Source organism: Homalodisca vitripennis, chromosome 1, assembly GCF_021130785.1.
Source record: "Homalodisca vitripennis isolate AUS2020 chromosome 1, UT_GWSS_2.1, whole genome shotgun sequence".
NCBI classification, from domain to species: Eukaryota; Metazoa; Arthropoda; class Insecta; order Hemiptera; family Cicadellidae; genus Homalodisca; species Homalodisca vitripennis.
In genome coordinates, this window is record NC_060207.1 from 72,010,456 (window position 1) to 72,038,417 (window position 27,962).

A 27,962-nucleotide genomic window follows, 5' to 3' on the forward strand; every position below is an offset into this window, starting at 1 on the left:
CCATGCGATTATGTTTGGATAGAACGATTGACAAAGAGTATGAGAGAACCATTCGAGCTGAAACAGAATTGGAACCAAGTGTTGAAACGTTTACTTTGTGTTGTCCTATTTTTAGGATATCAAGGGTTGGCTTTTCGAGGAACAAAAGAGTCTCTATTTGAGCGTAACAATGGTAACTTTATGAAACTTGTAGAGTATATTTCCAAATTTGATATTGTCATGGCTGAACATGTAAGAAGAGGTACTTCCGAAGAGACACATGTTCACTATTTCAGCAAACTAGTACAAAATGAGTTTATTTATCTCTTATCTAAGACCAAATCATAAGTGACCAAGTGACCTAAAACAAACAACATGTTATGCTATAATACTTGACTGTACACCTGATATTAGCCATACAGAACAAATGACAATGGTGGTGAGATTCTTTACATGTGTTAAAAATAAAGAAGTGTGAATAAAAGAACATTTTTTAGGCTTTCTGCATATCAAAGATACGGATACAACAGGTGAAGGTATCACAGAAGTCTTACTCAGTTAGTTAGCTACACGGAACATCAAGTTGAAAAAATATAAGAGGTCAGGGATATGATATGGCTCCAACATGAGAGAAAAGCATGCGGAGTCCAGAAAAGAGCACTTGATTTAATTCCAGGGCATTTTTTGTGCCATGTGGTAACCATTCCATGAATCTAGTGGTTAACGATACTGCTCTCTCTTGCACTGTTGCAGTGATTAGTTTAGTACGATTCAAGAAATATTCTACTTTTTCTCTAGTTCAACTCACAGGTGGAGTATTTTTTTGAAACAAATATCCACTCTAACTGTGGATAACCCCTTAGCAATACTCATTGGGAGAGTAGGATTGAAGCCTTAGTTCCTTCTTAGATACTATATTGAGGAAATGTACGATGCTTTGTATGAAGCCTCTCATGACCACAAGCTGGATGCTTTTAGCAGGAATACTGCAGTAGGAATAATAAGAAAACTTCAAACTTTCAAATTTTTGCTTTGCCTGAATTTGTGGCATAATATCCTTTTAAAAATAAACATGATGAGTAAGACTTTGCAAAAAGCCCTATCTATTTTGCAAACTTCATTGGATCCCATGAAAAGTGTTCAGACTTTTTTAGAAAATATGAGATCTGATGAAGGTCTCAATAGCATTATCATAGACGCTTCACAAATAGCAGAAAAATTGATATATCTGCTGAATTTGAAAAAGAAACCGAAGTTTGTCCAAGGAAAACAAAGAAGCAATTCTCCTATGGGAGTGAGATGAACCGATTCAAGCTGGACTGGCATCATTCAAAGTGAAATTTTTCGAAGAGCTAGACATTTTTTCCACCAATGTTGCCACATGGAAGTTCTTAAAGTATATAACAAAGCCTTTAAAACTGACCTTGTATTTATTGGTTTGTTCACACTTAATTAACTTTGTTTGTTATATGTTTTAAGTTTTATATATGTTATTGGGTTTTAAATGTTTTTAAATAAGGGCAAGCATATTTAACACATGCTGATAATTACAGTAAGTCTCTATGTTTATTCATATTTCGCACATTCACATGTTTCAAATGATCTTAAGCATTTATATTTACTTGTATTTTTTAATTTATTGAAACCTAGAGATAATCCTTACTACCATATAAGATTTTAGGAAGAGGGGTGCTGTAAAGTTGTTTGCTTACACTAGAATAATGTCTAGAATCAGCCCTGCTCAGACAATGATTTTTGTAAGATAATTAATTGAAAAAATGCGTTTGCATAATTATATGAATTTTAAAAGTAGATACAATATATCTAATTCTTATTTATTAATTACATGAAGACAATCCAGACAGTTGTTTCATAAATTGTTTCAGTACAAGTGTGCAATGAATGTACTGTTTAGTGATTAATATTTTTGTCATTAAAAAAACCTTTGGATCAACCTAACTAACTAGGCTTAAGATAAAGATTTACTCATCAATTCAAATCATGATGTACTCTATCATTAAGTTGGAAAAATATGTACAATTTGAAAATAGGCTGTATCATACTTTGGGTTGGTATGAATTTAATGTTCAACTGAAAAATATGTATGTACACAGATATAATGTCTATAATATGTGAATATATATTTACTGGCACACCATTTGAATAACATTTTACAAAATAATGGCATAAAATTATGTTTAGTACAACTTACCTAATACTATTATTGATGTCTAACAAAACAATAATAAACAGGTATTATTGTACTACTTTAATAAATCACAGCATCCCATCTGAAATTTTGACATGAAAGATGAGATAACTATTATCTGTATGTCAATTTAAATTTATCTCTGAAAATTTGAAAGAAGAATTTTATCTTTGTTTGTGTAATCTTTGTAAATTCTATAATTTAGAGTGGAATAATTGATAATCTCAATTGTTGATTCAGAGAAAGCTGTTTTACTTTTTAGTTCAAATAATAACAGGATTGTTTTTGTGAATGTTGAGTTAGGGCCATTTCACTGTCTGCATAACGTATGGTGTATAAAATCTGACATGTCACAGATTTGATTCTTGGAATCTAGAGACCGTGTCTGTCTGGAGAAATCCAAAAAAAGTTGGTGAGAAAAATAAACATGCATTGTTACGATCAGTGGCATAGCAAAGGGGGGGGGGCAGGGGCGGGCCGCACCGGGTGTAACCTTTTTTCAGTTGCAACATTTCTCATTTGTTTCGTGAAGTGTGTTGTGTTTGATTGTCGTTAATTGTTAAACATGTATTATTCTATAGTGATAGATAATAAAAAGAAAAAAAAAAATTATATCCATGACCTTTATCACATAAAATTTATTACTTTTTACTTTCGATGGGGTGACACCACCAACGTCCGCACAGGGTGCCACCCAAGTAGCTACACCACTGGTTATGATATCAAAGACACCTAGACTACAATAGAGATCTATCTGGTTTTCCCAGCAGCCATCCAGTGTAATCCAATTGTACCTCTGATTAGACAATTAGAAGAATTCACCTAGATATGTTAAAATACCTGGACACAGTGTTTACAGGTTTATTTCACAGTTTTCTTTTATGTAAAATTTGTGTTTGAGTACATTATAGAAGCCTATGTATGCAAATTATGATAAAAAAATAAACAAGTGAGCATAATAAAATTTTATTTTCTGAAATGATAAATATGATGATTGGTGGTACCATTAAGTGCATATTACACACTTTGTGATCTCTGGATTATACTAATAAATAATGGACACGTTTTAATTTTAAATTAGATTTTGAAAAACAAGATTAATGAAAACTTAATTTAAATAAATATTTTTCATCAATTATTTAACCAATTAACAATATGTATTCTTAACATTATTATTAAAAAATATAAAATCTTATTTATGGCAAATGATGCAATATTTGGAGCAATGCAATTACATGAGCAATTAGGTATATCAAAAAAATTCATTAAGATATAAAACTAAAGCAATATGACATACAATAATTAGGTGTAATGAAATCTAGCAAGATACCATTACAATTATTTATTTCAGATCCAAAAACAAAATATATCTTTTCTAGTACGTTATTGTTTGGTTATTGAATAAAACTGTTTGTAATGCTACTCAAATTTTATATGCAGAGTAGACTTGACATTGTATAATATCTTGGAAACCGGTTGGCTATTATAGAAGAACAGCTCAGAAAGTGGTGGAGATATGCTGTAAAGTTAAATTCTATAGAGGTGGTTCTTCTTTAGCCGGCACAACATCCATCCATGACTGCAGCACTCTCTGACATCCATCTGCAATAGAAATCCAAAAATATCACATAAGTAAAACAACTTGTGTGTATTTATTTAATTCATTAGTTCATCAAATTGTGTAGTCAGAAGTAGGAATGGATTATTCCCCCTCCAGGATCCACTCTGGTAACTGTGCCAGAGCGGCTATGCTACTTTCTATAGCGTATAGGCTAAAATCTAAGTATTTTAAATATCATTGACTGTATATATGAACTGCTTCCATAGGCTACCATTGTGTTTGTTCAACAAATGCTTACCCAATCCTGGCAGCCTGGTTCTTTTGTACACAAAAGGATAGTAGATTAGGACACCCAAGCCAGTCAGTAGTAGAGAGATGATGTACTGTGTTGGAGGCTGAGTCAGTATGGGGATAACAGAGAGGCACACTGACACACCGATTATCACAACAGGTATTACCAGCGGCACCTTCGGATAATGAGATACACAATTAGAAAATATTTTACATACTGACAAATTAATTTGATTCAAATTTTTAGTATGCAATTTAATTCATGGTTATTTTTAATCAAATATTCTAAAAACCTTGTTTTTTCAAATCAAATGTATCTAATCAAACATTAACTTTACATCAAATTAAATAATACATTTTTATATGTAACCTAACAGTTTTAATTCAAAATACCAAGCTGGCAACATTGTTAAAAAATGTGAATGCTATCATAAAAACTTAACTATAATTTGACTTTTTAATGAAAGCAACTGTAATTAAAACATAGCTTTTTTAAAATAAGAAACAGATTTGCTTAAACATCACAATTTATTACATTTCAGAAAATAATAACACGATTTTGAGTTAGACAATAAACAACTTAATAAATTTAAATTGTACGTGGTAAATCCAGTCTTTCAGTGACAAAACCATGTTTTGACAGTGATTGTGTACAAATATGAACACTTACAATTATCGTTTACATTTTTTAACTCCACTCTGAACACTCTGAACTTTTAGTTATATTAATAATTGAAGTTTCTTTATGGTTTTACTGTATATTTAAAACATAACTTTTAGACTAGAAAATTAAAAGTTCTAAATTGTATAGCAAACAATTACTCCTATTATGGTCAAATTAACTTTATTTCAGGAATTTTAAATATTTTCTTCTACTATAGAAAGTCATTAGAAAATAAAATTATGTCAGAAGATTGGTGTAGCCAATAAAATGGAATGAAACAATCTTGTATCAAATTGTGGGTTCATGTGTTTAATTATTTAGTCACTAAAACTGATTAGGCTATTTTTCAGAAGCTTTATTTAAATATTCACCTTGAAAGGGCGGTTAGCTGATGGCATCCGGTATCTGAGGACAAATACAGTTACCATTGTCAGACCATAGAATATCCACATCAGGAAGGTGTAGATGTTTATCAAAGTTTCAATTCCTCGACCTAAGAAATAGTAGCCAAGTCCTAATACTACCTGTAACATTCAATATATTACTGCAGTATTATCAACTTACCAATTAAAATCTAAATTTTGTTCCAAGAATTGTGTTGGACAAACCTCAAAACTTATGCTTGTTACAATCCCCGGTAAATAATACAAATAGCAATTAAAACCAGTAGTCTTATTCACAATACACCAGAACAAACATATCATTGCTATGTTAAAGTTTTCTTGGCACCATATATTATAAAAAAATCTGTCTCACAAAATCAATGTCTGAAAAATTTCTTTGGAAATTGTGTTAATGTCTGCATGTACTAGACAGATGAACTTAAAGGTTGAGGTCACTGATTTAGGAGAGTTATTAATTTGATTTTCAACACAATTATTATTAATAAATAATGCATACTAATCAAAATATTAAACAAAACTTCATTATGTACAGTATTTTTTAAATGATTACAAATGTAATTCATTGAAATTGTTTAGATCTTGATCAAGTTTGTGTGTGGGCACTCAGACAACCGTATACAAAAAGGGAAGGCTAACATTGGTTCTAAATTTAAAGCACTTACTAGGTAGAATACTACATTTAAAATGTTGGGTAATTGATTCTATTTGAAAGACATTTTTAAATATCACAATCAAGTTTACCATTTCATTGAACATAGTATAAAGATTTGGCGAACACACAATGTTTTTGGAGTGTCTCTCATTTATGTGCAATTTGTTATGAGAATGCATTTCAAAATAAAACTTCAATTAATGCTAGCAATGTAACAGAGTGTATAAATGCAAGCTAAGTGTTTAAAAAACATATATAAATTTTTTAAACTAATTTGTTTTAGTTTAAGAGGTTGAAATAAATAGTTTTTTAAACCCAAAAATAATTGGTTACTAACAGCATTTGTAATTTCACATACTCATACATTTTCCCCTGACCAACCTGCAAAACAACTGCGGGTGCAGGTGTCAGTCGTTGTCTGTGAATGTAACACATAAACTCCCACATATGTCCCTCTCTGGCAGCCACATAGCCCAGTCTGCAACATTTATAGCAGATAATAGCAGTATTATGTAATGTTTCATAACATATACTGTCTCAAGCAAGCCATTAACAAACATGAGTAGGTACCTGTGAATTATGCTATCAAGAACTGACGAAATAAAAATTGTATAAGTCATTTTCAAAATTTTAACATTGATAAAATGTTACATTTTATTGCTACTGGGAATAATAAAATTAATGAATTAGTTTGCTTTCAAGATTTTGAGCAGAACAAACCTTGACGCATAGAATATCATTGACAATGCTGCTCCCAGTGCACTTAAGGCCACGGCTGCAGAGATGATAATTTTACCGGGACCAAATACGCGGTCACCAAATTCCTGAAATTACACAGTTGAGTTAATATTTGGATGTAAAAACGAGGGTTAGAACATTTTTGTTCAAAAACGTTAATTAGTATAATGAATTTAGGATGTCACTGGCAAAACTAGAATGAATAATAAAAATATTAAAAAACAGCATAGTTTTAATTGTTAGCAGTTATCAGTTGCATACTATTTAATGTTACAATAAAATGTTAAACATGCCACAGGCAGTGCCCACATTGATTTCTTTCTCAGTCTTTCACCATCTCTGATGTGTGTAAGTATGTGTTGTTCAGTGCGTCTACATTTTTACAGTGACATAGTTTGTTCTTATTCTAACCACCCAGAACCTTCAGGTATATACTTAAGCTCTTTTGAAACATAACTTGTTCTGGTGTGAACTTTGACTTTGGCAAGTTCATTGTCTGTTGAATGATTAGTTTTAAATTGTATCGTGGAGGATGCTTTACCTTATACCTCAAGATTTTTGACATCTGAATATAATATGAAAGCCTGAATCCTTTCAAATTGTGTATTGTTAATATAATTGCAAGGACGGCAATATAAATGTAACTTAGTATTGATTTTTGTGAGTAACCAAATATTATACTGTCATTATTAACACAGTCAAAAAAAATCATACTATTAAAAAACAAACTTTCTCAGTTCCACAAATAAAACAAAACAAGTTCTTTTTGTAGCTTATCAAACAATATTGTTTAGAAAAGTAATTTTGAAAGTCTATAAATCTGGCTTTAGCCAATTGTTTTAAAACAATGATATGTTTTGTTGGAAAGAATATAACGATTTTGTTTTGATAGGGTGATTTCTTTCCTGATGATAAAGGGAGTTTTGAAGGTGAAAGTCTAAGACAACATTAAATCAATGTGGTCAGGCCTAGACAGTAATCTTAAAGAAAGTGAAGATAGTATGAAGGGCTTAATCCGTAAACCTTGAAATTGAATTATTTGTACAGACACAGTTTTGAAATTGATAATTCCCTGCAATATTTTTGAATCAGGAGTAAAATACAATGATTTGTTATCAAATACATGAAACAAAAAATGATTTAACTTGTTATCCCAGAGATATTTTTGGTCAATTGAAATAAATTTTCTATCATTCAATCCCCAAAACTTAGCAATTCGCTTATAAGAACAGAATAATTTAAGCAGGCTAATGATAGCCTTTGAAGTCAAAGTATTTTGAATAGACAAACTGCAATGAATCTAAGCCTTCTATTCAAGGTTATTTTTGTGTGGTCACTAATGAAATACAACATTGAGCACTTCTTTCAAGTCTTAACTGGAATTTTATCCAAAGTTGATTTAGATTATTATGAACAATTCATAACTAATTAATTATGAATTGATATATTTTTGCAAGAGACATTATCAGGATGGTTATTCTTAAATATTTATATTGGTCATCAAGAGTGACATTGACAACAAATGTAATAGAGAATTTACTTTTGCTGCATTCAAAGTAGATTGCAGAAGTTTAATGATTTATATACTAGTTTATACTGTGAAATGGACTTGCTTGGGAAACATAAATCATAATAAGATAAGCAAAATATAATTAAAAGTACAATTTTCAAAGGAAAGTGAACAGTCAATTACCACTGCGACAGCAGTGCCACCAATGATCTCATCGGTTGTAAGAGCTGTTGTGTACGCAATATTCATCCCAACAAACAGAAGAGTCACCACCATCAGGCCAGCCAAAATGCTACGGATTACATTTCTGAAAAATTTAAACATACCTACTATTATTACAAACCATAATTATTCTTTCTTTTGAAAGACATAGTATGAGAATGTAAGATAATGATTGCAGGATGAGTGTTGTGGTCTTCGATAATCTTTTTACTAAATCTGTTCAATAATTACACAAAATAATATAATACGATAGCTGTTGTGTGCATGTGATTATAGCCTCAACCATTATATTTCATTAATTAGCATGACAATAATGATCCGGTAATACTTATGAGACAATTAAGCCATTTAAGCCATAATATGTTATGATAGTTGTGTTTGTTTATTCTGGTCTGGGCTCAACAAAATGTGTTGTGAAACATGGGAAAATTACAACAAATTGCTAACATTTTGAGGGTAATAATATTTATTATGCATTTGAACTAATAAAAACAACAACTTTATTATGGAATATGATGAAAATGTAGGTAATGTAATGATCTTTAACCTCTTTTATTGATGTCCATTAAGGTTTTGGCAAACAAGGGAAGTTCTTTAGAATACGGCCTAGCTCAAAATTAAATTTAAAGTTATATATTTTATAGAAAGGTAAACATATCTCTTTATAATAAAACAATAACAACATAATAAAGTAATAAATATTTATAACAACTCCTACAATATTCATTTCATGAATTAATTGTTGATAACTGTATGAGATATAAGTATCGATAATCAATACTGGAACAGAGGAGAAACATGATGTCCATGAGATCACAACAGCAACAAGATCAGTTTTGAAAAGTGTTACAGTAATTTTAAAAATATAATATATATAATTTCAATAAACATTGAATCACAAAAAGTACTTATTTCGCTGGGACTCGAATCATAATATATATATATATATATATATATATATATATATATATATATATTAAGCTAGAGTGTGATAGCTGTATTATATTTTCAGTATTTAAAGACACTATTATAGAACATTTTTTAAATGTAATATTTAAGTTCTATGTTCTGAATGATGCACCAATATACAATACATATCGTTACTTCAAATTTCTAATTTAACCTTCAGTCAAAGTTACTGCAATATCTTCAAAATTATTAACAGATATCCTGCAGCAATTCTTCAATTGATTGAGCAGTTAACATGTAACAACTAAATATTTGGTCGGGAGAGAGAAGATAATGCTTATGTATTTCAAATATTTTAAAGATGCAGTATCTTTGGAATTTATCAACCAAAACTTCAAGACATTTATATGATAAAGTCATCAATATCTTCAATCAAATAAATTGAATAACTATCATATGTTTTTCTATTTTAAATGAGTAGTAGTCATCTATGGGAATAACTCATCTGAGAACTGGATTAAATCTGTAATAAAAATTATTATAACTGAAAACTTACGCAAATGTTAACCAAAGAGGGAGCAACTAAATATTTACAATTCAAATTAACATAGCCCATATTTTAATGTGACACATTATTATAATATTAATATTAATGTATGACATAATGAAAAGAAGCTTTAATTTAATCATCAAGTGTATGAGTAAAAATAATTGTAACTACACTCTGATTTTGCTTTGAAGTATCACTGATCCATGACTTGGATGAAAAGCTTGCCTTATCGATATAGCTTTAAACTAAGTCTGTAATCCAGTTTATATATGGCCCAGTCATAATTCCTAAATCAATAATCATGTTTGTAATTAAGTTTAAAAACTAAACTCGAGAAATGTAAATATGATTAAAAACGCAAGTTATTGTAGTAAAAGTATAATCTAGTCGGCAGGTTTTCTTACTATGGCACAGTATCATGAGTGCAGATTCAATCATAAGTCAAACTTTTGAAAACATTAAAGTGCAGTGATCTATAAAAAGCAGTAATAATACTCACTTCTCAGGATTCTTTATTTCTTCTGTCACTCCGGTCACCCAGCTCCTAAATAGAACATTATAAAAATATTAATTTTTTCTAATGCACAGTGATATCAAATAGATTGTCATAGGGTTGATTCAATACGATTGGTGGGTTTAGTTCAAGTTCACCTTCCTCAGAATCTAACATAAAAGTAAAATGTTACTTAGCATCCCAGAGGTGATGCTCATTGCAAAAAACCCATCACTACAAAAATTCGAATGTTTACTCCACATCATGTTGCTAGTGGACCACAATCTGAAACTCTTACATAAAGTGAAAACTTCCCCTACTATGTCTAAGACAAGTCACCATTTTTGGACTAATCAAAATCTTTGCACCACATTGTTCGTCACTGTTCTAGAGAGATATATAAATCTAGATATACTCAACATTACCTCCAACAGCCAACAGGCGTGAACCTCGAAACCTAGCACACACAGTGAAATGTTCTTGATCTTCTGTGAGGTAAGTCACCGGAAGAAAACTACATCTCAACAACTAATTTTATTTCATTGCTCCATGTCATGTTTCAAGGAACCCCTAGAGGAATGACATTTAAAACAACGGCAGAGAAACTTTTCATACCATATCTAAAATAACTTGTAGTTTTTTAAAGATTTTAATTTTTACATACTACCCTCTTTGCTCCACAATGAATTCAACACTGCTTCCAACAAGAATGTTATTCCGTAGCCTAACACGAAAACTAACATCTTTCTAGCATCTCTGAGGTAGTCATAGTCATAATCATAGTCATAGATCTTTATTCAAAGCTGTAATATTATAAATACAGTCAGAATAGTGTCACAAATACAGATAGACTAATATCATCACAGATACAGGTTAACCTATCTAAAATCTTATGTTAACTTAACATAAATATTGTTAATTTAAACAACTAAAATCAACTCAATTTTTATTTTTGTTTAATGGCCCAAACCCTCAAAAAATTCGTCAAAAGAATAAAATGATCGTGATATGAGATAATTTTTAAATTTATTTCTAAACGGATTGATTCCTTCAATTTTTTTATGTCAATAGGAATGTATTGAATAAATCATGTACCGGCGTATTCAGTTTTCTTTTTAAACAGCTCTAATTTATGATTTTCAAAAATTATACCACTCCTAGTATTATATCTATGAGTGGTATAGTTAGGTATATTTTTAAATTTTGTGTAAGTTATTGTATCGTATATGTATTGACTGTAAACAGTTAAAATTCTTAATTGTGCAAATAAATGTTTAATGGTTGCTTGCCATGGTAAATTTAGAATTAACCGTATTGATTTTTTTTTGTAGTATAAGAATTTTTTCAAGGTTTTTATTTGAAGTAGCTCCATATACACTGATCCCGTAGCTTATATGGGAATGTATTGTATGTAAATTGGTGTAATTCGAAGAAAATGCACATGTGCAATTTATTTCCAATATATATAAGTGTGTGTTTGTGTGTGTGTGTGTGTGTGTGTTCCTAAATGAATTAGTAATCAAATATTGACTAAATAGAAGTGGGATCCATGGAGGAAGGACATCAGTTGTTTATAAAAGGTTAATCAAAACCAATCCAGTGGAAATATCACTGGATAAATAAATGAAAAAGAACACAAACATGCCTTAACTGATGACCTTTTCCTTTTTTTAACTCAGTTAAAAACTGTTGTTATTGTATGTTTGTATTATATTATATCAGTGACACATTTTCATTTTTCATTTTTATTTAATACTTTTGTGACAATTTATCAATGTAGTCTAGAAATACCTACTTCACAGTACATCTCAACAACAAACTATCTCTTTGACAGATGAATAGTTTTAATAGTTAATAATCTCTCTTTGTTTCTACTGAAACATAAACGCTGATGATAAGTTAACAATTACTTTTAAATCTAATCAAATGGCGTTTTTGGTAAATATTATTTTAACACTCGAAATTAAGATTATAACATTGATGGATTCCAGATAATTAAAAAAAGCAAAATTTATTCAATAGAGTGGAAATATTTGAGAGTACAACTTGACAATACTAGAGGGAGTGAACAACTGATGTTATTATTGTTTACTCTTCAAATTTTAAGATTACAAGCCACTTCTTTCTAAAAATTGCTTTCAAATTCTGAAAATACTGAGAAAAAAAATAATATTGATTTAATAGACTTTTGTTTTCTGGTATACTTTTCACCATAGTTACTTTGGAAGTAAGTTGCAAGTAAATTAAAATTTATTACATTTTTAAACAATTGTTCTTCTCCCTAATTTTTTTCAAATAGCCCTGTCAGAGTAACTATTATATATTTTCAAATCTCCTCTGTATGTATGACAAAACTTCTGGAATTTCCAGCTTCAATTCTAAAATATCTTTTGTGATAAAGTTTATAATTTCCCATAATTTGTCAAAACAATATGGTAATTTGTAATATTCTAATTCTACAAAAATGTTTATAAAAGTTATCTTAGTCATCGATTTTTAAGGGGGAGAAATATAGAAAACTGGATATGGATCAGTATAAAGAAGTATTATATATAATATAGATCAGATAATGTTATTCTTCATATTATAGGTAGGTATATTGATAATCACCCTTGCTAGATAGAATTTATATTCCAGAATCTTTGACATGAACATTTAGTTAATATACATAAAAGAATCAGATAAAAATGTGTGACCAAATGTTTCTGATGTAGTCAACAGCTCTTTAAATGACAATGAACGTGGATCTAACAATGTAAGTATCGGATGTTTGTAAATGAACATTGGAGTTTTAACGTTTTGTAGTATTTATTAAATAAAAAGCTATATCTATATCTTTGCAAGTGTTCAATGTGAGCTCCATTTGTCACTTGGCACATATCAAGTCAATAGCTCAGATTTTCCCCCAAACTTTGATCAATGTGTCTGGAATGATTGTTGTAATAGCTGCTTCAATCTTGTTCCTTGAGTCGGGTAGGTCAGCTGGTAGTGGAGGCACATACACACAATCCTTTATGAATTCCCAAAAGTAGAAATCACATGGCGTCAGGTTGGGTGAACTTCATTACAAGCTCTGTTATTGGGCTCCTTGCGGTCAATCCAGCCGTCGGGTACCAATCACGTAGTGAGTTGTACCAGTGTGGCAGTGCACCATCTTGCTGCAAAATGGAGTTCTGTGGTTTGTTTTCTTCCAATTGAGGAAGTAGCCACTGTTCTAGAGGATCAAGATAAGAAATACCAGTTACAGTTTGTTCTCCCAAAAAAAGTAAGGCCCATAAATTTTCCTACCTAGATATGGCACACAACACATGCAATTTAGGGGAGTCTTGCTGCATTTGAACCATATCGTGAGGGTTTTCTGAACCTCAGATATGCACATTGTGAGTGTTCACATCTCCTCTGAGGTGAAATGTTGATTTATCACTAAAAATTACATGACCCAGAAAATCTTTATTGCCGTGCAACATTTCACTTGCAAAATTGGTATGTAAATCCATAGCCTGCAGGCTTTAGAGCCTGTAACAACTGCAAACAATAAGGACGTAGTTGTATTTTCATAAAACTTTCTAAACAGTCGTCACTGGAATTGCTAATTCACTTCTAGACTTCCGAACTGATTTCTGTGGGCTATGCTTAAAAGTCTTCTCACTTTGAGGATTACAATCAAACGCAAATTGCACAGTTACCACAGATTCAGTCTTTGCAAACTGCAGAGCACAAAAAGCCTTCTGTTCATGAGTCACCATTTTTGCTACTAGCGATTTCTAATGGATAGCAGAGGAAACATTGCGTCCGCAAGCGCACACGACAACAAATAAAAAGATTTGAGTTGCTCTTTGATTTGATGTATGAATTATAATCTTAAGTTTTATTTAAAAAAAGCTACAAAGTGTTAAAATCCTGATATTTATTTATGACCCAGTATTCGTGACACAAGAAGAATATACTTGGTGTTCATGTTTTAGATAATGATTTATTAATGAATCATCTGTAGACAAATGAATGTACTAATATAAAAATAATATACATACCAACCATCGTAGCTGTAGAGACCTCCATAAAACACTATTGCAAGAGATTCCAAAGATAAATTTGTTCCCTCAAATCCAAAATCTGCTTTAATTGCATTTCCTGCATGAAAAATCAATACAACAAGCCATTAAATAGATGGAACCTTTTTACAGAAAACTATAACTAATTAAACTAGTGAAAATTATGAATGAATAAAATTAATTATATGATAGCTTTGCATGTAGTTCTCTGAACTATAACAGAGACATCATAAACAACTAATTTTTTTTAATGGTAAAACAAGCACTCCTAACGTATGTGTGGTCATATGAAAACATTCTGAGATCATTTAAGAATACCATAATGAAATATTTACATTTTAAGAACAATGTACCTATCACAGCATTAAAGACAGGGAAAAATATATATGAGCACTAATAAGAAAACCCAAATTTCATACAAATTTCCATAGTATTTGACTGAATAGCTCTTAAGATTACAGTATGTGCTATTGAATCAATGCTACAATGGATTAAACCATGCAGTTACGAGTTTTAGCCCTTTCTTAGTGATTAACTGTGATACAGCATGATAGAGCCCTATATTAACTGTGAAACATAAATAGGTTCGGCATAATTACTTAAACATAATTGCAGTCTTGAACTAAATTCATGTGAAATTCCAACACAATTATACGTAACTGTTTTTGTACATTGTAAGATAGCACTATGATTCAAACTTACATTTTATAGTCAGGTCAACAACTAACTGTAACAAAATCTTAATTTTATAAGACTACTACTAATTTATATACAAACTCTCCAATAGAGTCAATAGAACCTATTACACAAAAACATTCAAAACATTTTTGACTAATTAATCTGTTTAAATTACCTGATGTGTAAACATAAAGTCCTCCAACAATTACATAAATACATCCAAATAACTTCAGATAGGATACGAGATCCTGAGTTTTTAAATAAAGCTTCACACTGGCATAATTGATCCCTCCAACTGCAACTGCAAAAATAAAAATACATGCATTGTATTTGGCCGTATCTGTCACATATCTTAGGCAAATAGAAGATACTTTGCCTAAGACACAACATTCATTTTAAAAAACTGTTTATTTCCTTGATTTACTTAAATTGTTATATTTGTGCACACCTGTTCTCGAACTTAAGAATGACTCTACCCTTGTAGCTAAATTATATTTGTATAGTATTAGAATGGTTAGTGGGGGAGGAAGCAGGAAATTTGTCAGCCAGAGCAAAAATTTAACCCCAAAATTATAACTTAAAATATTATTTTGGCTCATCACAATTTGCTTAACATTGAGGTATTACAGTATTAGTTTTTATTTTGATTTTATTATGACACAGAATGACCAAAGAATTATCGGAGAAGTAAACCCAAACTCCTGTACAGATATTAACATGCCTTTGTACATTAGAGATAGTTATTATGCAAGCATATAAGCCAATGCAATGTTTACACTGAAACTCCCTTGCACATAGTAAATTGTTCAAAAAAATTAGCTAATAAACTAAGTTTGGGTTTTCAGATGATATTCCACTATTTTAAAAGGGGATTGAACGTATAAAACTTTAGCAACAACAAAAAGCTCTCTGTTATATTTAATACAGGTATTACAAACACATTTCTTCCAGCAATAGTATCTATGGATAGATCATTAAAAAAAGGCAATTTTATTTAAAAACTAATAATCGCTTCAGCACTGAAAAAGAACCAAAAAACCAAGAGCACTTCAAATTAGAAGTAACACATCCAATCACCCAAAAGGTACCCTTCTGCCAGGCCGAGTATAGTTTCAACCTTCCAGTTGAAACTATACTGAGTTGAAACCATAGTTGAAACCATCTGAGCAACCCTGTGAATGTCCAGGAGCAGCACCACATCACTAACCACAAATGTTGTGATGATGAGGTAAAAAGGTTAATTGTTAGGTCTAGATTACTGCAGAAGATGACCGTTGGAGTGGGTAGGTAGAGTTCCCTTAGTGTTAAAGGCTGTTGTTAGTCTAAAAATGAGGGTGTAACTTACCCCCTCCACCACAATGGCGGAAAGTGTAATGAAGGAACTCATTAGTTCCTTGTTATAAGAGAGCAAAAATAAAAGAACAAAACATTTGCAGAGTGAACACTGAAGTTTATATAAGTGTTAATTATTTTGAAGTATGCTTGAAAAATTTTAATATTTGAATTTTGATTTCAAACTTAAGAAACATAGTTCTAACATTTAACATTGTAGTGTCAATTTCTTCTTAATGAATCCTCTTGTCACATGATAAACTTACAATTTTGTTCATTAAGATAGTTTTCATATCAGTGTTTAAATAATAAAAGTTCTGGTAAGCTAAATATACTACAAGGGTACTACAAGGATTGAGTGCACTAAATTTTAACATTGACATTCGATTGTATTATTTTTTTCCATTTTCACTATGAATTAAAATGACACATTTAAATATCTCATATGACTGTACTCAGTTTGTCTACAAATTTATTTATTCTGCTATTTTCTCATTGGTTAATCATTAGATCAATATAAAAATATTTGCTAATGCCAATCTCATGGAGTGACATGTACCAAAATTGGACTCAGTGTTGTCTGTATAAAAATGAAGCTTCACACAAAAGTTCGAGTTTACAGGTGAGTTTGTTTTTGAGATATTGTGCGGACGGCCAGGCAAATAGACAGAAATAAATGTTTTCTGTGATAGACATTGCCAGCACTCATAGAATTAAGAAATACTAAAATATTTCTTAATGAACATTCTGATAGCTCCTGAAAAGCTGTGCTTTTGGCACATCTTTGATGGTTAAGCAGGAGAATACCCCTACATAAAGTGCAAATACTGCATAGTGTATACACAGATATTCTTACAACAAACTTTGTAAATAGAGAAGGAAAATTAAATTTGAACAACAAGTGAAAATCAGAAAGCACAGTTTTATGAGGGGAGACTTGCCTATGGAAAGTAAAAATATTATAATGTGACCTTAACTGTTAATGAATTGCTTAAATGAAAATATTTCTGCTTATTCTATTAGTAGAAATATCTCAGAATATTTTTATTCCACACTGTACTATTACAATTAAAAATAACTATCACAAGGCCCAATTATAGAGATGTAACCACATCACTGTAACTTTTTATTTTCTTTTTTATTTGTAAGCTACCATATATCAGTGAATGTTGGATCGGTTGTTAATTGCCAAAAGGAATACAAAGTCTATTTAGCAAGTAGCTGGATGTGTAGAATTGTTAATTGCACACAACTATACCAACATGAGCCGCCTTTGAATATAAGTACCGGTAATAACTTAGTATAAAATCAGTAACACATACTTAGAGTAGATTAGCCTTATTTACAAATTTAAAAACATACGTAAAGTAGCTGCTCCAATTATTTTCTTTATTAAACCTTCATAATCATTATGAAAGTTTGTACTAAATGACGTCCGGAAGGGTTCGTAGACATGGTCTGCAAACAGTATGGAGAGTATAGCCAAACAAGCTGGCACCACTATCATCAGGATGATCCAGATGAAGATGAAGCCAGGGAGAGGGCCCAGAAAAGGGTGAAGATCTTTGAAAGCAGTTTGGAAATACAAATAGCTTCCACCTGATTTGGGCACCACAGTGCTCAGTTCTGCAAAAGCCAAAGCACCTAAAACGAACACAATTCATATAAATGAAAGATCAGGCTATAGTTGCATTATCAATATTTAATTAATATATTTTTGTTATTGAAAAGCAAAAAATTAACTAAATATTAATTTTGTGAATAGATAACTACATGTTAACAAACCTAGCATAGAGATGAGACCACAGAGGAGCCAAACCACCAAAGACATCCCAAGAGATCCAGACTGTGATAGAACGACTCCGGGAGTCACAAATATTCCAGATCCTAAATAAATTAAGCCATTGTAATCTAAGTTTTTATATGAATTTCATGGAAGGATTCATATTGAAGAAAATATAAAGGATAATAATACATTTATTGCAAAACAATTTGGAATCAATGTATTAAATTTGTTAAACACGGTAAAATGACTAATAGAATATATCTAAATTTAAAAATTTCTTTTGCACCTATTGTGTGTATCTAGTAAAAATCTACAGCTTAATCACAAGATTCATTTAAAAAATTTAAATTACTCATATTAAAAAAAAATACAGTACTTGTAATTTAAAGACGTGAAATAACAATATTCAGCACTATAGAAGCAAAAATATTGATATCTCTTAGTATATGATCCATTTTAAAAATTAGATGTACTTTCTAATATATTTTCAGAAGGTTGGTCTATAGAGTGTAACATTGTACTAGCCATCTATCTGGTCTTAAGAAAAGAGAGAGCTCAGTGTAATTTTGTACGAGTACTTTCTGTCTAACTGGGCATAAGAAAAGGCATGACACTGTGTAAGTTTGTGCTTGCCGTCTATCTGATCTTAATAAAAGGGAGGGCATGGTGTAACTTTGTACTTGCCGTCTATCTTGGCATAAGAAATAGCAGGACACAGTGTAATTGTATATTCCTTCTGTCAAACAGTATTGTTTTACCAATGTTTGGTAGTGGGTGATAAGTGATGAATGAATAATTAATTGTATTTTACTCACCAATGATCAGATTTAATATAAGATTTGTTGCATTTGACAGTCCAATTTCTCGTCTCAGTTGAATTTTCTCACCTTCTGAAATTTTCCAATTTCCTTCCATTCCCATGATTTTTTATTTTACTTGACTATTATTCCTAGAATCAGTAGATAACCAACGAGGAATAAAAAAACAAATAAATAACGTGTATAATAAAAATCAACCTCCAATTATTCTATATTAAGATATAGTTTATTGCAGTACATGAAGTAATCATTTATTTCGCCTCTCAAAATAGTTTAAAATAACTATACTAACCATCTATTATATAGTTATATGTTGTACAATAAATAAACACAAAAATCAGTTTCATTTACAATCAGTTTCAATGTGACCATATAAAAACTACAACAACTCAGAACTTATATTTCCATATTTTGGTTTTAATGACCGAAGTAACATTAAATAAAATGATTAGAGTTTTAAAGGCTACTAACAACTACTAAAAAGAAACATACTAAAAATAAACTATAAAATAATTAATCTGAAGAAAATTAGTGTATTTTAACTTACAAGTGAATATAACTAGATTTTAGTTGTAATACTCCTTACTAGTTTGATTTTGGACTATTTTATTTTCTTTAAAAGAGGATGTTAATTATTTTATTTTATGTGTCTATCTTGAAAAAAACTCATCAAGAAAGCAATGTGTGTATGTAAATAACCTACTACTTAAATTTATATTTGGTTTATCTTAGACAAAGAACATTTTTGTAAACATGAATTACTTGTGCTAACAGTGTATATTGCTTTTAAATTCATATCATTTTAAATATTTTATTCTATAATGTAAAAATGAAAACATGTACATTCTTCATATTGAGAGTAGACCTATTGTGGGAGTGTATTAGGTATGGGGTATTGGTACATGAGGGATAAACCATCTTGATATTTAAGTACACCAAAAAATAATAACTGAGTTTAAAATACAGAAGTATTTTAATTGCCAATAATACATAACTGTTTTGCTTGTGCATTATCATGTTTTTCCTGGCAATTATAAAAACAATGTTCAATTCAATTCAAAACAGCTTTATTCATTTGGCATATATACATGGTATACAAGAACAGTGTCAAGATTCAATTCATATTCTTAACAAACTATAGAGAGAGAGAAAACAAGAATACATAACAGAAAATACGAGATTTATCAACAGGAAATAGAAAAAACAGTTAAAACTAAAACAGTTAACATTAAAATTAAAACAGTTAAAATTAAAACTAAAACAGTAACAATTTATCCAGTTACAAGTAAAACAGCTTTTGGCATAAAACTATTAATTATGGAGTACTCCACCTCCAGAATCATCACAGGAATTTATCAAAGGAATATATAGCCTTGTTGATAAGAAAATTTTTAAATTTATTTAAAAAATATTTAATGTAGCCTCTGACTTAAGTTCAATAGGAAGATTGTTGTAAAATTTTGATCCAATGTACTTTGGTTTCTTTTTTAAAATTTGTAAGGTATGGTGGCTTATTGCTTCATTATTACGATTTCTTGTGAAATGGTTGTGATTATCTTCTACCAATTCCAGTTCCTGAAATTTGCTTTTAATTGACAAAATTAGACAAAATAGTTTCAAAAATACACATCCCATGAACCGTCATAATATTTTCTTCTTTAAAGTATTCCTTAACGGATGTTCTATTATGAAGATTAAAAATGATTCTAATTGCTTTTTTCTGCATTTTTAGAATAGAATTTAAATTATTTACAGCAGTAGGACCGTAAAGTGAGATTCCAAAAGATATTATTGAGTGAATATATGAAAAATAAATAACCTTGAATGTTTCTTTTTCACACAGGTTTCTCAGTCTAATGAATGCATATAAACCTGATGAAATTTTGGAAAGTAATTTTTCTATATGATTGTTCCAATTAAAAGTTTTGTCTATTTCTAATCCCAAAAATGTAATACTATCCTTATTTTCAATTATTTTATTACCAACTAGCTGTTCCCCCCCGCGGCTTCGCACGCTTTTTGTAAGTTTTGCTCGTGTATGAGCACTTCTGGTTCAAGTGAATTATATTGTCAACGCCGATGTAGAGTTTACCTTGTTGACACTATCAAGAAAATCTGCCAAACGTGTGTGTTTATAGCCATTGTACACGTACATGTACTTAATAATAAAGTGGTCTAACATTCAAGCTATAAGGCCAAACAGAAATTCATTTGAAAGACAAATATCCATAAAAATTTAGCGCCTTCACATAGTGTGTGGTTATTATACACAACTATCTCGTAATTGTAGTTTACAATGTGCAGGCGCTTTGATAACTTATATATTTTGGAGCGCCTCCTGGTGGTGAGTTTACATCAATGGGCATACATATACATACCAAATTTTCATAATGATCGGTGAAAATAGTTTCTATATATAATATATTATATATATATATATAGACTACCTGCTACCCGTGTCTTCGCATGCAATCTTTAGAACCGAGGTCCTAATATTACGTAGTAAAAGCACCGGGTAAAGAGTATCATGTAAAATGATTGGATTTCTATGAAAATTTTAAAACGTAAGTAGGCATACATCAAGTAGATATTATTTTAAGTTCATGGTAAATATTATCAGAGTTTTAATTAATTAATGTATCATGTTTTTGCATGTGGAAGACCATTTTCTGGTCCAAATTAATTAATTATATTTGTAATGTCACAGCTGAGCCTGCATTATTATTCTGATCAATAAAATACAAATACACAGGTCTTGGAAAACCTACTTCGGTCAAAAAGCATCTATTTCTAGCCTTTATCACATATTTAAGGTCTAAGATACTTCCAGTACCATAATAGAGTTGTTTGCCTTGTCCTGACGAAGAAAAAATATATACTTACGTTGGACCGGGAAGCCTACTTCGGTTAAAAAGAGTGCCTACTACTTCAGATCGTTGAATTCACTTACTATGTCACATTTCAGCTTGCAATATTTCCTCGATCAAATTTTAGATACGTTCAATTATGCAGTTTTCGGAAATATACTTTGGTCAAAAATCGTCTACTATCGGCTTCTGTAATTCTATTTTCAGTTTAAAATATTTCCACGGACATAGTTGTTTGTTTTGTTGCCCTGAAGAAGAAAAATATACACATACGTAGGACCTATTACGGCCAAGGGGAAGTAATACCTACTTCCTATGAACTTTCGGTTATAAGTTTTTTCAGTAAAAGTACTTTCGGTATGTTGCAAATCCTTATTAAGGTTATGCAACATTCCAAATTAATCGTTATTAAACTTTTGCGTTACACTTGTTTTTTAGACTGTATCCAGGAAAGAAAGAATGAGTCTTTAAGGCATTTTAGTGTTCATTTCTCTGTTCTTCCAAAAGCCACTGTTAAGATGCCATAACACAATGAATTCCACCAGTTTAAAGTAACTTATGTGAAAACATTCATAATTTTGTTCATTAAGGTTGGTTACATAGCAGTGTTTATATAATTTTCATTATGCGTTAGATTATTTAAATTCGTCACTGGCGCAATCTGGAGTACAATTTTTGATATTAACTTTTTATTTACTATCTGCATTACACTACTGATCAAGCACTGTTTACTTAATATTTTATCAAATTTAAATATAAACAGATGTTTCAGCCAATTTGTCGACATAAAACTGAAGGTGTGAACAGCTGTTTAGTGCCAGTTTAATTTGGATTATGAATTGTAAAAACTACAATTTTTTCCTGAATTCCAAAATATTCCAGATTTATTTTCTTAACTTTTTCTTCATAAAAACCTTCCTCGGATTTCAATGAACATTTTACAAAAAGAATTAAACCGAATTCCGTCCACCCGTTATCGAGTTTAGCGCTTACCAACACATTTCGACATTCATTTTTATTTATAAGATTGTGATTATAGGGTGAAATTTGTTTGTAGTTTGCCGAGTTTGAAAATGAATTACATTAGCTTTGTTTGCATTTAGGAGTAGGTTTTAGAATTAAAAAAGTAATTTAATAAATTTATGGTTTCTAGTTTGTTAATAGTTGATGTTTTATTTTTCAAATTAGTGTCATCAGCATACAGACATAACTTACTACCCTCACTGAGTTGAGGGAAATCTTTTAGGTAGCAAATGAACAATAAAGGACCTAAGATAGATCTCTGAGGCACTCCATACTTTACTTCTTCCATTGAGGATTGGTAATAAATTCTGTAATTGTTTTTAATTTGAAGAATTTCCTCAAATTGTTTTCTATAGCAAAGGTATGACCTTATCCAGTTCAGAGCATTCTTTTGTATTCCAAAATTACTCAATTTTAATAATAATAATTCATGAGATATCGAGTCAAATGCCTTACTCAAATCCATAAACAAACCAACTACTTTACATTTTCTATCCAGACTTTCAATAATGATTCAACAGAGTCCGAGGCTGCTGTTATAACAGACCTCCCACTTCGAAATCCATTTTGAAAACTTTCAAATAAGTGGTTTTTTTCAAGGAAGTATACAAGTTGATTATAAGCTATCTTTTCATATACAATGTATTTTTGAGATTAAGGGTAACAATGCAATTGGTCTATAATTTGTTGTTGACTGCTTATATCCTTTTTTGTATAAAGGTTTTAGTTTTGTAATTTTAAGTTAATGTGGAAAAATTCCAGACATTAACAAAGCATTTATTAAATGAGTGATTGGTTTCAGTAAGACTAGTTTAGCTTTTTTCAAGAGCACCACAGGAATACCATCGCATCCAGAATTGTATGAATTTTTCAACTTGTTTATGATTTTCTCAACCTCCTTCTCATCAACAAAGCTAAATTTAAAACTAGGTGTACTAGGAAGTGTACCAGTCTCTGAACTCTCCCCCATTACATCTCGAGATTTTTCCAAGTTTGGTATCACAGTATTGTTAATTACATGTAAAATAGTGATTATGCAAGTATTTGTATTCTCTGAAAATAAAACTTGCTCTCTGAAATAAAACTCTAGGTATGTCCTTAGCAAATTGAATAAAAAGAAATTTTGAATGTAAGCTATGTGTTAGTTCTTAGTTTGGCACTCCAGTATGAGTTACATACAATTGAAAATGTTTATTGCGTTTCTGATAAGCATGATTTCAATATTTAGTAAAACAAATTTAGTACGGTATAAAAATATTTTGATAGATTCTTTACAAAAACCTTTTTACATGATAGCCTAAATGAAAGCTTTGTTTGATAATAAACATAGCACATATATTTCAGACTAAATATATAAGCTTGATAGTATGTACAAACATTCTTCATTAATTAAATATGATGATCTATGAATGTATTTAAATAAGGGTATGTGTACATTACTTACTCTAAAGCTGATATCAAAAAACCTTGTCATGACAATGCAACACAGTAAAATATAAATTATTCAATTGAAAAGATAAATGTTAGATGCTATAAACTATGACTCAAAAAATTAATATTAATATATTTATATTTCCAACAGAAAACCCCAACTATAAAAACCCTTCAAAACATTATAAATGATTGACCACTGTTGTATTTTAATGATACTCTCTATCAATGTTATATTTTTTATCTACAATGTAAAACATTATTAGATATAGAGGATTTACTCAAGAGACTGTTCTTTATTATTACTCTTACAACGGATTAAAGCTTTCAATAAATTGTGTCATAGACTCTCTGATTTCATCATTTACTTTCAATTTTTTCAAATATCAGATGATTAATCTACTAATATAAGTATGAAAGCTTATTTTGAAGAGACCTGATGTTATTGTGTTGTATACCATGCTATCTACATTATGTCTATATCATAATTCAGGTCATAGTACATAATGGTTTCAACATCAAGTGCTGTATAATAAAGTTTAAATGATTTTTCGTATTGTATCGTTTGTATAAACCTTTATATATTTCCATAATTTTGGTTAGTTCTAAAGTATGCCAAAATTCTTACTTCATGTGCATATAACTATAATTATAATCATGTACAATGAATATTCCAAAATATACAGTAATTTGTTAAGATGCATCAAGCAATTTCCTCAAGTACGTGGCAGAAAAGTCATAATGTTCTCTATTAGGAAAGGAAATATTGTCTGGATGGGAACGTATCATTTTAGTTTTTGAAGAATTAATTCTCACTTAAAATAGGTTGTGGGGCAAAATAATAAGACTAATCAAATATCTGGGATCTTAATTAATATATCAAACAAGTAGCTCTCTATAAGAGAATTCATTTCATATATACAGAAGATTAATTATATTTAAGATTATATTTTATTCATATATACTGAAGTGATAAGATGAGTTCACCTGAATTCTAAATACAACACTTTTATCAACACAATTAAAATAACATTTATTTACTTGTAGTAAGTTAGTAATCCATTATTGAATTTCAGTGTCCATTTGTATTTGGAAAAACACAGTTTAAAATTTCAACATTTTAACAAGAATTGTTTTCTCAAATTAATTTCACAATGTACTACCACTTAAACTGCTGCACCCAAAGTGACAATCTGGAGAAATATCATGTACATGAAAGTATAGTAAAGCCATAACACTAAGTCAAGAAAATTCAGTCATATATCCTGAGGTTTCAAATTCCGGCCATCAAAGTCCAGGCATCATAGACTATGATAATTTAAAATCAGTTTCATAAAATAGCTAATTCAGTCAGACTTAGTAGATATTGATGCTCATGTTTAACTGTAAATACGTTATTTTATCATCCTATAATTTATTGACCTCTGTTCCTATAAGAACCAGTAAAGAATGTTAGGTTGTAAAGAGATTGAGTGTACAATCTTTCATTTAACTGAAAGGATTTTAACTGTCCACTTTGTATAAAAAAGTTGTCATTGGTATTGACACAGAGAAAACAAAAATTGAGTGTTTTCATATTATTAATACCCAAACAGTTTATGAATGTTGTCCAATAAAGAAATGTGTCTGATTACAGATCACAAGTTAATGTTCTAATTGCAGTGAGACAGGATAGTGTGTGAGAGCTGGGATTTCTCACAGATGCTTAAGAAGATCCCAGATGTAAGGGTGACTGGTTATACTCCTGCTGAGACCACATAGACACATAGGTCTGATTGCAGTGGGACAATATTTGTTACACAGTTTGGGATTCCACACAGAGCACAGAAGTTTCTAACTCTGAAACTGATTATAGAGTAGAGATGGAGATTCTACTAAGGCCTATCAATGACCTCAGGATTGTTTTAAGACATTTGTTATCCAGTTAAGCTTCCTCGATAACATCTGGCTTGATGTGCATAATGATTTTCAATGCATCTTGTATTGCATGCCTTGCCACATAGAATACGAGGGGGTACCCAAAAAAAACCGAAATTATTTTATAAAAATTATATATTATCAAATTTTTTACAATACGATCTTATCTCCTTCAAAATAATCTCCATTACAACTAATACACTTGTCCCAACGGTATTTCCATTGATCAAAACATTTTTTGTAGTCATCTTTAGAAATGACTGCAAGCTCGAGCTTCGTTTTTTTTCTTAACCTCTTCAACGCTGTCAAATCGTTGACCTTTCAAGCCTCTTTTCATGTGTGGAAATAAAAAAAAGTCGCATGGAGCGAGGTCAGGCAAGTAAGGTGCGTGGGGCAGCGGAACCATGCCGTTTTTGGCTAAAAACTGCCTAACTGAGATGGCTGTGTGTGCCGGTGCGTTGTCGTGGTGGAAGAACCAGTCTCCAGTCTGCCACAAATCGGGTCTTTTCTGGCGAACACTGTTGCGCAATCTTCTTAAAATCTCCAAATAAAATGTTTGGTTGACAGTCTGACCTGGAGGAACAAACTCAGAATGAACAATGCCTTTAGCATCAAAAAAGCAAATCAACATGGTTTTGATGTTTGATTTGACTTGCCGACATTTTTTGGACGAGGTGAAGATGGCGACTTCCATTGGCTTGACTGTTGCTTCGTTTCTGGGTCATAACCATAGCACCATGACTCATCACCAGTAATTACCTTTTCCAGAAAATCGGGATCATTTTCGAGATGTTCTTTCAGAAGTCGAGGAACAAATTTGGCAGCAACCCTTTTCAGTCCTAAATCTCCTGTTAAAATTCGCTGAACCGAACTCCAAGTTAACCCATTACTCTCTGATAGTTCCTCAATTGTCTGTCGACGGTCAGTGAGCACAAGTTCACGAATTTTCTCAACATTTTCGTCCGTTCGAGAGGTTGATGGACGTCCAGAACGAGGTTTGTCTTCAATCGACATGTCGCCATTTTTAAATCGAGCGAACCACTTGTAGACCTGAGTTTTCCCCATAGCATCATCTTTGTAAGCTGTATTCAACATTAAAATAGTTTCTGCAGCATTTTTACCAAGTAAAAAACAAAATTTCACAGCTGCACGTTGTTCACTTAAACTTGCCATGACAAAAAACGAAACAAAACAGGGTTAGCGAAAACAGTCACTACGAACGAACAGAATGCACTAGGACAACAGAATTGGGGTCACTGAGCTCGCAATGGGTTGCGCGACACACGCCTAGCGGCAGGAATGTGTACTACACGCTGCCGGCTGCCAGCAATACAATTCCGGTTTTTTTTTGGGTACCCCCTCGTAAATCATTATTTAAACATTTTCTGTGTTTTTGATTGACATTTTTGTCAATAATTACATTGTAGAACTATGGACCAAATGCTAAAAGCTTGATAGGTTCTTACATAGAGCTTATGATACTGTGATGAAATGAAACCTTTCTTATGAGTTCAGCTTAACATAAATGACAGACAATAGAACCATAGAGGCAGTAGGAAAGATGGTTAAAGAGTTACTACAGAAAACTAAATCCTTAGTTGCCTCCACTCGCTAATGCCTAACTGTAAGCAAATACACATTTTCAAGAATGGTTCCAACATATATTTTGGACTATAATCACTATTTTTTTATAGTTTGAGGTACTGAAGTTAATGTTTTTGGAGTAGCTAATATAGGGGAACTTGTGCTAAAAACAGATCTCCTACAGCTGAACTACAAGGGTAATTCAATAAGTAACGAGACAAATTACTACTGCTCAAAAACTGTTTATTCAATCACTACAAAACTTTATTTACTTTTCAACCTAGTTTCCAGC

General features: G+C 30.9%; 2 protein-coding genes across 4 annotated transcripts in view; both read right to left on the bottom strand.

Annotated features, from left to right (window-relative positions):
* The window catches only part of LOC124364388 (b(0,+)-type amino acid transporter 1-like), a 28,845-nt gene extending 26,075 nt beyond the window's left edge, over positions 1-2,770 (bottom strand). For 2 of the 3 annotated variants that reach the window (XM_046819824.1, XM_046819813.1), the window contains exon 1: positions 2,192-2,770. The gene's annotated coding sequence lies outside the window, so the exon portion shown is untranslated. The remainder of the gene's footprint in view (positions 1-2,191) is intronic. The other variant, XM_046819833.1, reaches the window with a different exon arrangement.
* Positions 2,771-3,138: 368 nt separating this feature from the next.
* On the bottom strand, positions 3,139-26,243 carry LOC124364403 (b(0,+)-type amino acid transporter 1-like). Its single transcript, XM_046819852.1, has 13 exons — positions 24,183-26,243; positions 18,846-18,979; positions 18,030-18,131; positions 17,607-17,888; positions 15,088-15,213; positions 14,214-14,313; positions 10,189-10,233; positions 8,192-8,315; positions 6,481-6,584; positions 6,142-6,238; positions 5,076-5,228; positions 4,048-4,216; positions 3,139-3,790 (listed from the first exon to the last, which is right to left on the bottom strand). The coding sequence occupies exons 2-13, from the start codon at positions 18,949-18,951 to the stop codon at positions 3,723-3,725; spliced, it is 1,476 nt and encodes a 491-aa protein (XP_046675808.1). The 5' UTR covers positions 18,952-18,979; positions 24,183-26,243; the 3' UTR covers positions 3,139-3,722.
* Between the last annotated feature and the right edge of the window lie 1,719 nt (positions 26,244-27,962).

Excerpts from the sequence above, each read along its gene's own strand:
- LOC124364403 (XM_046819852.1), bottom strand. The coding sequence starts at position 18,951 with ATGGGAATGGAAGGAAATTGGAAAATTTCAGAAGGTGAGAAAATTCAA. Across the intron at positions 8,316-10,188 it reads GAAATAAAGAATCCTGAGAA|AAATGTAATCCGTAGCATTT; the intron begins GTGAGTATTATT and ends TAAATTTTTCAG. Across the intron at positions 5,229-6,141 it reads CACCCGCAGTTGTTTTGCAG|GTAGTATTAGGACTTGGCTA; the intron begins GTTGGTCAGGGG and ends TGAATGTTACAG.